Genomic DNA, 17,788 nt, shown 5'->3' with positions numbered 1-17,788 from the left:
AGTAAGTAAATTTCAGTATATACTGTTTAATAAAGCATTGAAGGATATGATGCACTTTAGAACAGTTTCCCCAAAATGATTTTCTTTTAACCAACACAGCTCAAACATTTCAGTTATCCAGAAATCTGATTATAATGAAATCTAATATTAAAAAAAAAACTATTCAGAAGTTGAAATCTTAGAATTATTCACTGGCATAAGCAGGTGAACAAAATGAAATCATTGCGGATGCACTTGCTAAAGTATTCTTTCTCCTTGAGATCAAAGTTTGTCTTCTAATTTCTCCAGGTGATCCAGTCTCAGGGCTCTAGAAGCCTTGTGTTCCCTACACTGAGCAAGTTGGAAACACTGATATCGACAAGTGAATTGGCATTTTTTGAAGAACTAGTGCCGTAATCTAAACTACTCCTTGATCTTCCCCCAAAGCCTGCTAGAGAACCTAATTTCCATAAAACTTTCTAACCCAATTTGAACAGTATAATGTGGACAGTGGGGAATAAATGAGCTTGATCAATTATGAATTTATATGATATGTTAGTAAGCTATTCAGGCTAAGTCTTACCAATTCAGTATTTTGAACACTAATGCCATGCTACATAATTTTAAAATGGTGCATTTCAGAAAAACCTCACTAGGGCATATTTGCATATTTGGAAATCTAATTAACCCAAGCATATCTTAAAGCTTTCAAGAGAGAACATACAATAACATTTTTGTCAGCTGAATGTTTGCTTGAGGCTGTGTAAGGATTTTATCATCTGGTATAATTAACTCTTTAGCTCCCAATTTTTACACAGACCTGTCAGATCTGGCAATTAAGTGTGGATAGATGGAACCTTTCCCTCTCTCTGGGCCTGTGACTCCCGGGGCTGTGTGAACAGGAGGACTCCAGCCACTTCAACAACACCATCAAGTGCCTCTGACGACCCTGCTACCTAATCCAAACCCAAATGCAAAACTGTCTCTTCTCCCTGACCTCAGATAACGTAACTCTGAGCTGCCTTTCTTGCACAAACACTTGAATTAAGTGAAAAAAAAAAAAAAAAAAAGACCTCCACATTGCATAGAGAGCAAAACAAAACATTGTTTTTATATCTTTTGTGGTGGAAAATATTTCACAAGGAGACAGAAGCCCGGAGAGGGACGCTGCCTGACCTGCCTCCCCAGCTGCTACCTCCTCTGTCCTTCACGAATTTCCACCACTGGGGTTTTCCTCTCCCCCTACGCCAGAATCTATGCCCGCTGACAAAAAAGAGAGAGCAAAACAAAGAGTCCAGTTCTAAGGACCTTCTGGCTTCCTACTAAAAGGCAGCAGTGATTCCTGGTCACTGAGGTTGATCCATGGCCAAAGCCCTACTCTCCAGACAGCTTCCTTTGCATTTCTGGCCATTTACCTTGTCAGAGTGAAGAAAAGACCTGCAGTCCTTGCGACTGCATCTCCCCAAGGATTGCTACAAATATGGAGGCTCCGGCTGCCAAACACTGGTTGCAATCTTATGGCCCTCACCTGTTTTGCCAAGTTCCCTGCAGATGCTCCCCTGTTACAGAAGCTGAGAGGAAAATGTAGCTCTGGCAAAAATGGAAGTCACTTATATCAGCATTAAATAGGAGACTGGATTTATGAGGAATTCTGACATGTCCAATAGAATCTAAACACACTATGTTAGAGATTTCAGGATATACTGTAAGAAAATTATGACCTTAATTTGCAACAAATACAGTCAGTTCTGCAATAAGGCTTGTTTGGAAACTGCACATTTGTTCCAACAGAATTGATACATTAGGGAAGGACTTGAGCATAATGCGAATTTCACATTTACTTTTACGCCAAGATCTTGCTGAGAAACACTAGGTGAGCACAGAAAACTGTACCCAGCTGAACTGAATTGTGGAGAAATTTACAAAACACACGCCAGCACACATCTCAAACTTCTCATTTCACTTCCTGTGTTATGACTCAGTTATGAGCCATATTCATGCCTATCTCCCATCACAATCTTCTATCCTATTTCAGATCACCTCCCTCCACCACTTCACCCTCGGACTTGACTTCCACAAGTAAACTCCAGGTCTTCTTCAAGGTACACTGCCACATTTTTTGTAGAATCTATATAGTACTGTAGTATTAGTATGTATTCCTTGACTCTTCAATATGTGTAAACCATGCTACCATTTTCATTAAGTTCCTAACATTTAAAAATTTTGTGTCCCCCGGATGAAGTTTTTGAGTGTTTGTCCCTAACCCCTTTTTCCTCTAAGCTACAATTTTCTGTGCAGCATGATGAATTTAGAAACATGTTATGTCACCTTATAACAGAACTGACTGTAAATTAGGTTTCATTGTTTTATTAAAGATCAAAGAAAGGGCAGAGGACAGAATCAATAACATTTTAGTTGATAAAAAGAAACAAATGCTTTCATGTATCTTGCCAGGTGGTAACAATCAGTTCCTGTGATAATCCTCTTGGCATTTTGGAGCACAATGGACTCCCTTCTCACCACGCCGCAGTTCAGCTCAGATGGCATCTCCTCCAGTAAACCCTTTGAAATCTCCAGACACTGCCAGAGTCTGTACTAGATGCACCCACCATGTCTCACATGTTTCCAAGCCGCCTGCTTATACCTTTGGCACAGGCCAAGTCACATCACACTGCAATTCCGTTTACTTATCATCCTCATTCACTAGCCTGTGGGCTCTTTCGAGCCATCTTCGCACCTGTAGTTGGACTCTGAGCGCGTCACATAGTGTTTAGCAAAGGGGAGATGACTAGCAAATGCTTGTGAAGAAAGAATAAAGGAGTGTTCAGTTGTTTGTATCACTCATAGCCTTGAGCAGTGCTTTACACAGAGCAGGCACTCAACAGACATTGTTAAATAAATGAAAGAAAAGGAAACAAAAAAGTGTACTTACTTAGAGATAGGGAAACAGTGAGCAAAGTCATCTCTTGAAATTGTCACATAAAGCCTTCATATTAATAATGTACATTTATCTTTATAGATGAATAGGAAAGGAAGATGACTACGATATTTTATTTTATAACCATGATAGAACTGTTAAATTTCTCAAAAAGGTTGTCTGGCTCAGTTCTACCATCAAGCAGGTCAACTGTTAAGTCTTCCAACCAGGTGGGTGCTCATTTCATTTTAAACATATTCAAAGATTATATATTCTGTCTCTTGGTAACCTTAGACAATGCTTATTGATATTTTATAATCAAGAAATCCCTTCCAATGTAAAAGTAAGCTATCCCTTGCTACTTTAAACTAATTTTCTTTTGTTCCTTCTTCCGTAGGGATAGAGAAGTGATCTGCATTCTTATGATAAACCTCTGTATACGATAAGACAGTTATTAAGTCATCTCTTAGCTTTCTATTTTCCTGGCTAAGCAACCAAACTCCTTTTAATCTTTCCCCACATGACCTATTTTACATGCCATTAAGCATTTCTGTTGTTTTGCTACAGACCTTTTCCAATTTTCACACTTCCTTTTAAAATGTAGAAATTCAAAGTCGACAAAATAATTTAATAAAAGCTTATACAACACCAAACATAACAAAGGATTATTTCCTACCTCCCTAAATGCCAGCATCATAGGAGTTTTATAGCGCACTTTGCTGAAAGCCAACAAGCTCTTACAGCCTCTCCGCGTCCGCTGGTCCTCACGCACTCCCTGACGCATGGTGTCTGAGGTGGGCCTGGCACCCACATTCTCTCTGTGGACAGTTGCTCAGAGGTGCCCCGAGCACACGCTACACCCTCTGTTCTGCTCTCACCAGCTCGCTGAACTAGAGCTTCGGGGGTGTGGCGCTGGTTCCAGGTGGGCCTCGTCTTAATTTTCTGTAGTTCTAGCCGCAAAGGAGCTACACGTGCCTTTTGCGGAGCAAGGCTGGCCCTTGTAGTCTTGTTTTAGGGTGAACACCGCTCTGCTGACTCTCCTGGAACTCAGTCTTTTTCTTGTCCTATCTGTGCTTGGACAACCTTCCTCCCTCTGCTGACAGTATAGTTTGCTTTTCTCTCTTAGGATATAACCTTGAATTTGTTCCATATTTTTGAAATGTGATTTATATAATTTATTAAGATCATTTCAAATTCTAGTTCTAGCTTTCCAAGCATCGTAACCCCTGTTAGCTTAGTGTAATCTCCAAACTTAATCAGTATGCCTTTTATTCTGTCGCCCAGGAATTAATGAAAAGGCAGAATGGAATCTATCATGAGCACCAGGGCTGAATCCTTAAGATCTTCAATTAACAGGCCCTTACAGCTTACAATAAGGACTTTAGAGAGTAATCTCCTAAAAAAATTTTTTTTAAAAAAACATGTTTACCTAATTGTGATTGTCTTGGGATCTACTTAGACAAAATCTTATTTATTGATAAAGGGTAGTAATTTATGGGGTGGAATTAAAGGTGATAGTGAATTGATAATGACTTTATCCATTGCTTTCCTTTAGCCTGTATGGGTTAATATTTCATCAGAGAAGGAAATTATACCACTTTGGGTAGATTTGCTATTCACAAAACAGAGCAATAAAATTATAACCAAGATTTTGTAATGATGCTTTTTATTATACTGGTTATTGTCACTGTGCAACTTAAAACTAAATCAATACCTATTAATTAACTATTAAAATGTAAAAAGATTTTAAGTCAATATAAGAAACTAAAGGTAGAAACTTGATCAGTCTAGGTAGTTGTGACAGTGGTATTATCATGAGATCAAGCTGCTGAATTATTCAACAAAATACTAAGTAAACTGCAGACAGAAGCAAAAACTAGTGAAAAGTAACTAAAATTAAGTGCATTCAGCTAAAATGATTGTTAGCTTCTAAACTTCAAACTAGATATCCTATTTATATAGTTAAAAAAGGGTAAAGCAATTACGTCAATAGTTGCAAAGTCTTTCTTCATTGGTAATTTTTAACTAGATAAGTGAATTTAATTTCTACTAAAAAATATTTGATCCTAGAGCAATTTCCACCAGACATTTCTGTCATTGTTGCTACAATCTTCAAAAGATTGAAGACAATGAACAATAATGTCCTTAAAGAGTAGTGTTCAGTCAGTTAATCAAAAATATTTATTGACTGAAAATTTGATTGCTATATGAAATCTCTTTCTTGATTATTTCCTAATTTCTTTTAGTTCCAGGTTCAGTTATTTTAGATTACTAAGTTGTTTTGTGCAACTGTTTTAGATGTTTACAAAACTGCATGCACAAAAATGGGTCAAGGGAGAATTACAAAAAATTATCTCACTAGACTCTGATTTATGGAATGTTTCATAAAGGGATATCTGCTGTTAACAGAAAAAGGAAAATATATCAAAAAAGGAAAAAATATCTGAGCTGTGATGTTCAGCAAAGAGTTAGTGAACTGACCTTGGAATAGTATTGTATAAACACACAATTCTCCCGCATTTAGTTTTCTGCTGGCATATACACTCTGTCTGCATATAATGTTAATGCATCATTTATTTATATCAAAAGGCTGCCCTAGACAATCATCCTAAAAATATAGTAAGATAACAGTCTTTGTTCTGGGAGTAAAAGAACTTGAGAAAGTTCTCATTCTTAAAATATGCCATTTTATAAAATCAATTCTCAGATATTCAGTGTCTAGTCATTGAGCTATGGATTGCCTATAAATGTGCTCAAATACTTCTCCTCTTCCTTTTTTTCATGTATTGGCTTTGAATGCTCATTAGCATATCCAGGACAAGACAGGCTGGGTGATGCAAATCTACCAATTTAGAAGCCTTGCCAAAAACTTGTGGAAATTCACTTCCCTACAGTAATCTTATTTTTCATTACAGTTCTTGAAATATGTTTAATTAACAGGATTAAATCCAAGGTCAGGTAAACAGATCACATAAAGAAATATCATAATACACATTCAATTCTAACATATCATCAAATTATAATGTATTCTTACTAAATACTATCTGATATTTGTATTTTTATTTTATATAGTTTTCAAGATTAAAGATGTAAGTGAACCCTTTTAAAATTAATATATTTAAAAATTGGTTTTGGAACAATCTATTCCATTAAAGAGGACTTGAAAAAAACATGTCATTGCCTGAGATTTGGATACTTTTTTATTATAGTATTTTTCATTTTAATGGCATTAGGATTACTGGAATTTGACTTATGAATTGAAATGGGTTGGATGAACTTACTATTTTCTTAGGTAATACACAAAGAATTCTAGAAATCAAAAGGATGCGTGGAATCTGAATCAATCTAAATGTAAATTTGACAGTTCATTTTTGTTACAATGATAATTGAAGTTTTTGAAATAACAAGCTTAAAAATAATACCAAAGATCCCATTTGTAAGGTTCAATGAGGAATCTTGCTCTTACTAGATTGTTTTGTTTTTCCTAGCTTAGTTAAATCTGATTTTTCCAAAAAGAAACTTAAAGACAGTTGACCTAACATAGGTAACAAAGTTTTATGGGGGAAATGTTTAATGTTCTAACATGAAGATAATTATACCAATAGTGGGTATGTAATAAAGTGGTTGTATAATATCAAAATGAACATAAATATTAGTTTACTCCAACCGTTTGTTTTATAATACATTGAACAAATGCGGACTTGATAACAGGAAATTCAACAAAAGGTTAGAATGGTTATGTTTGTATATTTGAATGGCGGTGATGGGGATTTTTTTCCCCTACAATTTCTATATCTTTCAAATATTTGACTATGAATATCATGTTTACAGACAAATAAAAAGGTATTAATAAGCTAAATACAATTGTGAGAAGACTGGAAGATTTCTGCTAGCATTCTCCAAGAGATCATAAATCTCCAGATGTTATATATGATACAAGCTGACTTCTCTCAGGGCTGATATACGGCCACTTGGAAGAATCATGACTTTATTTTAAAAGTCTATCTTATCTTCACTAGTTACAAGTATAAAGAACATTTTTTTTCTTTCATAATTGAGATTTATTGGTTGTTTTGAGGATCAGTACTCAGACATTTCAAGTTGTACACAATTCTTAACATAATGTACCAAAAATATAAAAAATCATGTAATTGTGATTCTTTTCTGAACAGTTATTCCAGTGACTTTCCAGCTTAAAATCTGGAGGCAAATTTTCCTTGACAGGATATCAAGTACCAATATCTTCAAATATTGATATGCTGTTACATCGTATGTCCCACTAATTCACAATTTAATATCATATACACTACATACTCAAATTGTCAATTGTTCACAGCACGTTAACAAAGTTACTGGAAGAACTGGACTGCCACCACCAAAGATGTTACAGAATGCACAAAATTCTGCCCAGGAGAGCCAAGATCAAGGAGTGAGTGGTTTGCTTTAGGAAACAATTCTACCAAAAACAACATGGGAAGAGAAACACTTTAAAGAACATTTTTAAGTATTAAGCAAGCAGAAGAATCTAGAATTCTGTATCTGCAATTTTTCTTCTCATCACTGAATGTCCCTTAAACCAACAATTATTGAAGTTGATATAAGAATGTCTGAAATATGGGGGAAAAAGATATTTGAATTGTTCATGCTTATTTGAAGCTAATACATAGCATTCAGTCAACAAAGAGTTATTGGGTAAATTGTTAATTTTACGCAGTACTAGATACTGGACAAAAATGAAGGAAAAAAGACCTACACTTTCCTTCTCAGGGCTCATAATGTATAAACTCAAAGACTAGGTGGCGGTGACACTGGTATCAGGGATCTGAGGGCAGGTAGGGTCTGCCCATGATCTCCTGTGATTGTAAAGTTTGCGCTTTCAGTTTGACTATTTGGGGACACCCATTCCAGACAATCATGGGAGATAAGATGTGAGTAGAAAAAGAAACATATTTTATTTTTTAAAAAGTGCTTGAATGACATTTTTTTCTCTTCTTGAGACATTTCATGTTATGGCAAACAACTGGAGGAAAAGAAAAGGATAGGACAGTAAAAGAGATCATGGAACAGACTTCCATATAAATAAATAGTGCTTAAATTGTGGTCTCAGGCTGTAACATCTAGAGATAAAACACAATTCTAGTCTTGCTGGAGGGAAATTATAAGTATTAGAATACACTAAGAGAATGAGAGACATTTTAAATCCACATTCACCTCCATTCCCTTCCCACTTTCCAAGCTCATTATCACTGGGAATTGACTGCAAAAAGGGGTTGGAAATTTCAAGGATGTTTGCTATTTAAGAACCAAATTAAAATGAAAAAAGGCTTATCCCTTGCCACTATTATAGGACAAAGAATATATAGTTGGGTGTAGACATGCTAAATCTTATTCCTGTACTATACTAAATTATTCATTGAAGATAATTCTTTCTAAGCAGGTTTACAAAGAATGATAATATACTATTTAGTAAAAACGGGGGGGTTACTAAACTGTGCATATCCCAAATGGTTTTTTTTTTTGCGGTACGCGGTCCTCTCACTGCCATGGCCTCTCCCGTTCGGAGCACAGGCTCTGGACGCGCAGGTTCAGCGGCCATGGCTCACGGGCCCAGCCGCTCCGTGGCATGTGGGATCTTCCCAGACCGGGGCACGAACCCGTGTCCCCTGAATCGGCAGGCGGACTCTCAACCACTGCGCCACCAGGGAAGCCCAGAGATAATTTTTTTTTAAAGAAAAATATACTACTGAACACAGAGGTCAGATTTTTTTAAAGGAAAAATACTACTGAACAGAGATGAACTGCTTATTATTGTGTTGTGAGGGGCATATAGGGGCCTTGTATATAACCTTGATGATACTTTACAGCTGCTACCTGAGAGTCTTCACCTGAACTCCATGGTCATCCCATGGATTGGCGCCAGGGAGACATGATTAATGAGTTCTACATGGACATATACACGTGCATTTCTCTGGGCAGGAGGTTCATACCTTTCATCAGATAATGATTACATAAAGTGCTGTTCAAGAGTAAAAGCTAGCACATAGTTTGTTCTTTCAATAAACTTAAGTAATATTCCTTGTATGGCTGGATTCGTGAAAGACAGCAGGGTGATTAGAGGAGGGCCTGGAGGGGACGGGGTGGATGCCAGAAGGCAGCTGCAGCTGGGCACACACAGGCTGGGAACCTAAGCTTGAGAAGGGAGAGGAGTGGAAGGCTGTGATTCTCAAACTTCAGCATGACCAGAATCACCTGGAGGGCTTGTGAAAACAGATTGCCGAGCCCCATCCCCAGAGTTTCTGGTTCTGTCAGGTCTGTGGTGGGGCCTGAGAAGTTGCATTTCGGACAAGTTTCCAGGTAGTGCTGGATAAGGAACCACATATAAGGGTTGAGGCCTAGGCTCTGGGGCCTGATGGGGTTTAAATCCTTTGTCTACTACTTACTAGTATGGAATCGTTGACAAGTTACTTAACCTCTCTCCACCTCAGTTTTCTAATCTGTAAAGTGGGGATGATTATACCTAATGAAATTTAATAGGATAATGCATGTAAAGTGCTTATGCCAGTGCATGACATATAATAAAGTTATACACACACACATACATACTTGGATTAAACAAAATTATGTAACACTGAAAACTTCCATAGACAATATGTTAAATCAAAGGAAGCTGAGTATGATATAGTTTTGTCTTTCAGATAAATAAACCCTTTTCAAATTACTGAGTCAAGTTAATCATATCATTTCTATTTCCTTCAATTTGCAGCATTTCAATCACAGCAGGCCCACCAATGCTAAGGGAATCCATGGTAACCATACAAAGTAAACATCCACCTACCCATTAGTGCCAGCAATTATTTGGCATTTGTTATGTTAGTTAAACTGTGTAATGGTGTGTGAGAAATCAGTTTCTGCTTCCTTGACCCTTTGGAAAGCTGGTTTTCCAACCCAGTATGCCTTGCTGAGACTCCAGAGTCTGACAGCTGTGACTTCCGGCACTGATTCTCTCACACGCCTCTTCTGAAAATGAGGCAGCAAACATTGAGGTCTCCTCTAAAAGAGTAAGAATCTATTACAGGGACTTGATTATTGATAATGACCATTTCTATTTTGGGGCTAACAGCTAACTAAGGACTTTCATTGTTCATTTTAATAAGTATTCATCATGAACCCTGAACTGTCCTTCAGAGAACATTAATTTTAGATGCATGAGATACACAAGAACACAATGAAAGGATTATTTTCATGCCTTTAGATTTCAAGAAATATAACCTGTTTACTTATACTGAAGATGTACACAGAAAAGGAAAAGAGATTTAAAAATAAAGAAATAAACTTTAACAAGAACAGTTTTAAATATAAATGCATCTTCATGCTCTCATAAATCCTTAACCTTAATTCTAAAGATATTACAGGCCTAAAAACTACACAGAAATTTTACCTAATAAAATAATATTTTTTAACTCTATGCATATTTACTGTCTCCTTAGTAAAATATCCTGTATTAAATTCTGGAAGAGATACAAAAGTGAATAGTGCTTGACTGTTATCAGGGAACTGATACTTCAAAGAGGAGATGATACACGATAGTGAGGGGAAAAGGGAGGGCATTTGAGGCATGGGCAAGGTCACAGAGACTGGACTGAGGCTGAGAATGAGAAGAAGCCCGGCTTGGCTTGAGGAAGAGCTCATGCTGGAGAGAAGCAGGAGATAAAGTGAAATAGAAGGAGACCTGGGGGTGAAAATGAATTCTTTGGACCTGATCGTCCCTTTCATAGTCAAAGGCCTTCTTAGCCAGAATCCTGATGTTATCATAGCATTTTATTTTTCCTTACTGTTTCTGCACCCCTGTGCTGGTCACAGATACGCCTTCTCTGTCTCCACAGCGATAGAGATTTGACTAAGGGAGTAACCCTTTGCTACAGGCAGACAGAAAGAGTAGAGGTGGAGAGCTGCTGAATCAAGGCAGGGAGACGAGGAGAGACCGGACTACGTCATTGTTATCTACTCCTTTGGGCTTTAAGTGTCCCACTGGTCTAACGAACATTTGCTCTACTCCTGCCAGAAGAAAGTATGTTTTCTTTAAAGAAATCTGGGTTGGCAGTGGCAGCTTCTATTTTAAAGCATAATACAATATGGCACCAGGGCAGGGGACATTATATGAGAAAAACATTCTCCTCGATACTCTTGCCAGCATGTGAAAGGGAGAAAAACCAATGAATAAACATAGTAAGTAAAAACAAATAGTTATTCCCGAGCCACACCCAGATGACGTTTTTACTCCACCATGTTGGTTGACCTCTTCCACTACTTTCCTTCATTGTAGCCAAGAACACAATGCCTCCCTATGGATAAAGCTATGTTTGCATATAACTTGATTACAGAAATACAGAGACTTGAACCAAGGCTGATTATGAAAATGTTAAACATGACTCCTTGGTCATTGTGCAACATTTCTAATATAATTTTAGAGCAATACAGAGTGGAGTCCTAACTATAATGATAACTTAATGAGAAGAGTCACATATTAGGTGAAAAAAAAAAAAAAGACAAGAATGAACCCTGAGCACAGGGTAAAATACATTTGAAAATACATACCCTCCCCTTAAAGTCAGATTCTCATCTTTAACTGATATGCAGATAATACATAAATGGATTTTCTTTCATTTGTAAACACGAAATCTTAAAAGGATATTTGTACTTTAAGAAACATCAGGGCATATTTTACAGAATTAGAGTACTGGGCCATCAATATTGACCTTATCTATACAAAAGATTTTTATATTAGGATGTCAAGGAAATGTACCAGGTTCACATAAAAACAAGTCCTTCAATATTCAGTTACACAACTATGAAGTGAGTACTCTTATAATCCTTTCACTCAATGCATTGATGAGTAAAATATATGGCAATGAACTTGGCCATGGAAACAACACTTTTATTTCAAAATGAAACTTTGCTGAGAACCAGAGGAAAAACGCATCCATTTTCTCAGGGTGCTACACTGGCTATACCTCATTGATGCAGAATTTAGGTTAATTGGTAGGACTCACAGACAAGGGTTCTATAAACCATTTTACTGAGCATACATCCTGATTATAATGTCATGTTAAGAAATGGAGTGCGATGTGTCTTCGTGTCATATTTAATAGATTTCTAGTAAATAGCCCACAAGTGCTCCTTCTAACAGGTGATGAATTATATTAATGCCCTGTTGTACTTTCCTAATTAAGGGTCTGGCAGGATTTCCATTATAATCAAGACTCCTCCGAGGGAGGGAACAAAAGGAGTGGTTTTCATGTTTCCTGGCACTGACCACAGGGCTTCCCTCATGCTCCACTATGGGGGCCATGGGGAACACACTTATGAGGCCTCTCTCAGAAAAAAGTTTGGGAAGTTGGCTGTTTAATTATTAGCAACGTCCGTTTTTATCAAGTCGTTCCCTTTCTTTTCCTAGCTTACTTGCCCTTTCTCTCAGCCTCTGCTTCTCTACTTTCTTACTCAAAAGCATCCTATTCTCCTTCATCAGGGGTGGACTTGATGACTTCTCTTTGATGCCATTTTCTTTCCCAGACTTGCTTGCTGCCCTGCTGTTTGCTCTGGAAGAAATCTGTCCGCCCTGCATCTGAGCTGCACAGTGTCAGCATTCTTTGCCTTTTGAGTAACAATGAAGGACCTTCATAAACAAAACCAATACTAAGATGGCAAAGGGAGAGGGGTATACGGTTGATGAGGAACCTCTCTCCACACAATAAACATGAACTTATCAGAAAATTCAGAGGATAAAACTACAGCCTCTAAGGTCCACCCCCAAAGTAACGTTTCTAACAGTGAGAACGTCAGAACAGCTAAGCCAGACGAGGTGGGTAGAGCCTGGGTAGGACTGGAAGCTGACGCCTTGCATGTTCCCCAAGTTATTTTGTGGGCATGCATCACATCCCACCCGCATTAACACTTATCAGAAATTGAAATAGAAGGGATTGGGCAGTGCAGGGAATAACAAAAGTAGAGGGGAGCATAGGACAAAGGGGAAGACACAATGATAAAAAAGGTGGAGGGGTGTTCTGGATTGGTTTAACCTGCTTTGAAATGAACAAAAAAAATTTGAGGACCTAAAGAGAAGAAATGGAGTGGCCAATCATGCCTCTCAGACGTAAGTAATTTTTATTTTTATTTATTTATTTATTATTATTATTTTTTGCGGTACACGGGCCTCTCACTGCTGCACCCTCTACCGTTGCAGAGCACAGGCTCCGGACGCGCAGGCTCAGCGGCCATGGCCCACGGGCCCAGCCGCTCCGCGGCATGTGGGATCTTCCCGGACCAGGGCACGAACCTGTGTCCCCTGCATCGGCAGGCAGACTCTCAACCACTGCGCCACCAGGGAAGCCCCTATTTTAATTTTTTATTATTTATTTTATTTTTTCCATGAGTGATTTTAAATCTTGTTATTTCCATCACAGGCAGACTGTGTGGCCTCATGAGCAAGCACAGCCTTGGGGGCTTGCACAGGCGAGGATTTTGATTCTCAGCTTTTCCCCTTATGAGCTGGTTCATCAACTTGGACAAGTCACCTGGGGACAATAACATAAACTACCCGGAGCTATTATGAAGGCAGGCTTAGGTATTTAAAACATTTTCAGAGTCACAGTCACATTTCCATCTCCTATTATGAACTTTCAAGCTATTTAATTCTTTAAATTTGTAACATAAGTTGTGCTTAATTCTTATTTTTATAAAATTCAGACATAGTGTATTGACTATTAACAAGGGAGCACACATTTTTGGAATGACAATATTAACAAAGGTCTACTCCCTCATCCTGTGAGGTCCCCAGAGGTACTCTGGATCTAATTCCAGGGTAGAGGAAGCCAGCCACACAATTTCAGTTCCCAGGTGCCCATGAGTTTCTGGTATCCATTTGCTATAAGGCACACTGCATTCTTCTAATGACCTATCCCTTTGCTCATACCCAGGCAAAGTTTTACTTCTTGCACTAAAACAGCCTAAAACAGTTAAAGTTAAATAAAAATTAAAAATGGTTATCACACCATCTAACTTCTTACCCATTTTGCACTGGAATTATATGATCATAGAGGGGGAAATAATCTGATATGCTTTTAAGGTGGATAAAAGATATTTAAATATTGAAAGACATTATTCAGAAAATGAGTATTCATTTTAGCACACGATAAGGATATTGTGCATAGAATCCCCATATATTCATCTTTGGACAAAAAGAAGGAAGTATTTCTGTTGCTGAAGTTGTATATACTTTTCTAGAGTAAAAACTTTATACTAAGCTTTTGTAGAAAATCAGAATGAATTAGTACGGTGTATATGATAACCTACTATGTCATCGTGCCAGAAGTTTGACCAATTCCTTTTCATGGAAGTTTGAAAATGTCAAGTTCGTTTTTAAACCCATGGCTAGTTTCATCTACTTTAAACCAAAAGTGACAAAATAGGAATTGACTGGGGGCAAAATTCTGCAATCCACTGTTCTTAATATTGGATAATCCATGTGAAGCAGGTTTACCACAAACTGCTGTGACAGAACAAAGATGACAGATAGACTCCTGTGACCAAATTAATTGGAAATAGGTGCCTCAGACTTGTGATCCTATTTCAGTTTTTGAAAGAATTATATGCACCTTCAGAGCATGCCACGCCTAAGGATGATTAGTCCTTGTACCTCTGGCATCAGGCTGATATGGCATGTTGCCAAGTGTCTCAAGAGAAAGCTAAAAAGTTCAGTGGAGGTGGTGCAGACTGTGTAGCTATTCCAGGATTACCTCAGAGAACATTCTGGCTTTTCTGTTGAAAGCCTGTCAGAGTTTGATATCTATTCTCTTTGTGCCTATGATGTGTGTTTTCAGACTGCCCTAAGTGGACCTTCTTAAACTGGTCTCTTGTTTTTTTTCACTCTGCCATACTGCTAAGAAACGTAATATAAAGCAACTTTAGGCATTTTTTTTTTTTTTTTTTTTGGTACGCGGGCCTCTCACTGTTGTGGCCTCTCCCGTTGTGGAGCACAGGCTCCAGACGTGCAGGCTCAGCGGCCATGGCTCACAGGCCCAGCCACTCTGCACATGTGGGATCTTCCCAGACCGGGGCATGAACCCGTGTCCCCTGCATCAGCAGGCGGACTCCCAACCACTGTGCCACCAGGGAAGCCCTAGATATACATTTTTTTATACTGTTAAATCTACTTCTTGCCTTGTCAAACCGACCATAACTAAGATAATACATGGAAACCTGAAATAAATAATTATTTTAATAGAGAGGATGTTTGTTGGCATGTTTAATTCTCTCATCACAAAAGACATCAATGCTCTCAACTTAACTTTTTTTAGGGCTAAGAAAAATTATAAGATTAAACACCCAAAAAAAGCAGCTTATTCAAATGTTAGAACAACAGAACACAAGCATAACACTGATTTAGATATATTTATCATTTTACTTGCAACGTGAATAAGGTTACAAGAAGTATCCCTACTTACATTAAAAGAATTCAAACTTCAATATCATATATTGATAGCCTTTTGAATGTAACAGGAATACACACTGAAATCAAGTAAACTGTTTAAAACAGATCTAAATCACTTAGAATAGTCTATTAAATTATATTTTATTGGAATTATCTTGACAACTCGATAATTATTTTAATTAAAAAATAAAGCATATACATTAACACACTAAACATTCTAGTTAATAGTGACACATTTAAGAATGTGCAGCCCTATTTATAATAACAATTTTGAAAAATATCAGTCGCTCAAAATTTAACAATATATTCCAGTAATCACATTTGAAGGTGGAAATATCTAACAAATAATATCATTTTAACCTTACTGTAAAATCAATTGTGGGAAAGCTATGTTTATATGGTTGAGCAATATTTTTTCGAATATAAAAGCTACTAAATTTTCCAAAAGTCCATACAAATTTACTGACATCTTAGGTTGAAAATTACTAATGAACTCGGGCCAAAAAAGTCACATAACTGAAACTTTAACACATTTTTTAGCAACAGCATTTATAAAAGGATGGCTGGATATGATCCGCTCCTTTGAGAAGAGAGAGAAGGAAAAACACAGGAGTCAAATTTAAAATATATGATAGCTCATACACTTTAGATATTTTGTCTGTACGATACTTGATTATTTGAAAAAAAAAGTGGCATTAAAAGAACTGTATTTTCTAAGTGATATATAAAAGCCAAAACCACATAAATAGTGCAGATTTCCAGCTTTTCATATCTGCTACTGCTTAATTTTTTAACCAACACTCATCTTTTCTTAAAAGAAAACAATATCAGATTCATAATGATCAGGCAGATAAGTAAAAATTTTTTCTCCAGGTGCTAAAACCTATCCTGAAAAAAAAAATAAGATTTTCATTTTAAAAGAATAATAACAATCAATTACAGAATGAAATCTACTATAAGCCAGGTGGTTTGTATAAGTTCTTTATGCCCTCCTTCGTAAATTCTTCAATTTTTTTCAGGTGAGAAAAAAGGCTCACGTATATTTAGTAGCCCAAGACACATACCTAATAAGAAAGTAGTAGTGATTCAGCCTGAGGCCTGCTCATGCTCTTTGCACGTTGTGTGTCCAGAAAATAAAACCCGTCTTCAGTGGGCATCTTGTTATTGTTTTTAAGGAATGTCTACTATAAAGATATGCAAAGCCAAGAAATGTAGCCTAATTTAGCACATGTTGAATAGATGCTCTGCAACCACGGCTGGTTATGGGAAGACTGAAAAATGGGTTTGAGTGTCCTTAGGAATGATTGAAAAGCTCTGGTCAGGCCAAGCAATGACTAAATCTATACCTATTTTAATGATAAAGACAACATTTTGATAGTGTTTAATTCATCATGGATGGATTATGTGAAATTGAGTTGATGCTGATAGCTGAGAGAATTATTTTCTAAACTAATTAAATCTTTTTGTATAAATATAGGCTAAAAGAGAACACTGTTGGATTTATTTTTTTATATCTACATGTTTGAAAACAAACAAAAGTTAACTAATGATAATTTTAAGTCACCAATACAAACACAAATATCATCAGGTTTACTTTAGTGCACAGAGACAATTTTAATATATTTCTTCTTTTTCTAAAAGAAAAATAATTTAAAAATAAAGATCAAATGACAAAAAATTCAAATGTCCTCTTCATAATATATGCTGTATGTAATATAGCTACAATATCCTGCATTCTATGATTAGTCTGAAACCAAGTAATTCTATATCTAGGAGTCTAGCAAGATATCACCTTTCAACTCATTACCACTTTTTTCTACTGCAGAAACAGATTAATCTGAGAACTTACTGGTCAAACACTTTTCTTCCACTTTTGAAATTTAAAAAAAGAGTTTCAATCATTTTCTCCTGAAGATGTCATATAGGGTGCTAACACTTTCATAAGCAAAAATCAACACGTTTAGAGCACTGAAAAATTGATATACGTTGAATATATAGGCTGCTACAAATAGTCCTTTCCTAAGTGGTTTAGTTTTAGGAGTAGTATTCTCATAGAGAACCACAGAAATTATTTTATAAAAATAGAGCAATGCATTTAAATTAAAGATCATTTCCTATACATGAGTGAAATATCAAACACACAACCAGTACTATTGATAATAGACCAAATTTGGAGGTTTAGTTTTTAAATGTAAAAATTTTGCTTAAATGGATTAAAAGAATAAAATTTCTCATCTAGATATGGTACTATATTTGAATTTTTAGACCCATTAATTAAATGTAAATTGAAAAACAGCCTGATGATCTGATCTTTTGTTTAGTGTAATGTAGGTAACTGCCCACCTGGAATTTAAGCCCAAGATAAATTTTCTCTTAGACAGCAATGAAATTTGAAAAAGAAAGAA

At 36.7% G+C, this 17,788-nt stretch overlaps 1 protein-coding gene across 4 annotated transcripts in view; it reads right to left on the bottom strand.

Annotated features, from left to right (window-relative positions):
• Positions 1-17,788, bottom strand: part of FBXL17 (F-box and leucine rich repeat protein 17) — a 471,962-nt gene that overhangs the window by 109,177 nt on the left and 344,997 nt on the right. The window contains exon 8 of one of the 4 annotated variants that reach the window (XM_060009052.1): positions 15,721-15,963. The exons of the other annotated variants lie outside the window; for them this stretch is intronic. Within the exon in view, the coding sequence (XP_059865035.1) occupies positions 15,920-15,963 (44 nt within the window). The 3' untranslated portion in view covers positions 15,721-15,919. Of the gene's footprint in view, positions 1-15,720; positions 15,964-17,788 lie in introns of those variants that run through there. 4 annotated transcript variants of the gene reach the window in all.

Source organism: Delphinus delphis, chromosome 3 (assembly GCF_949987515.2).
Source record: "Delphinus delphis chromosome 3, mDelDel1.2, whole genome shotgun sequence".
Taxonomy (NCBI): domain Eukaryota; kingdom Metazoa; phylum Chordata; class Mammalia; order Artiodactyla; family Delphinidae; genus Delphinus; species Delphinus delphis.
Note: the sequence above shows the minus strand (reverse complement) of the source record. Positions and strands in the feature narration are given on the sequence as shown.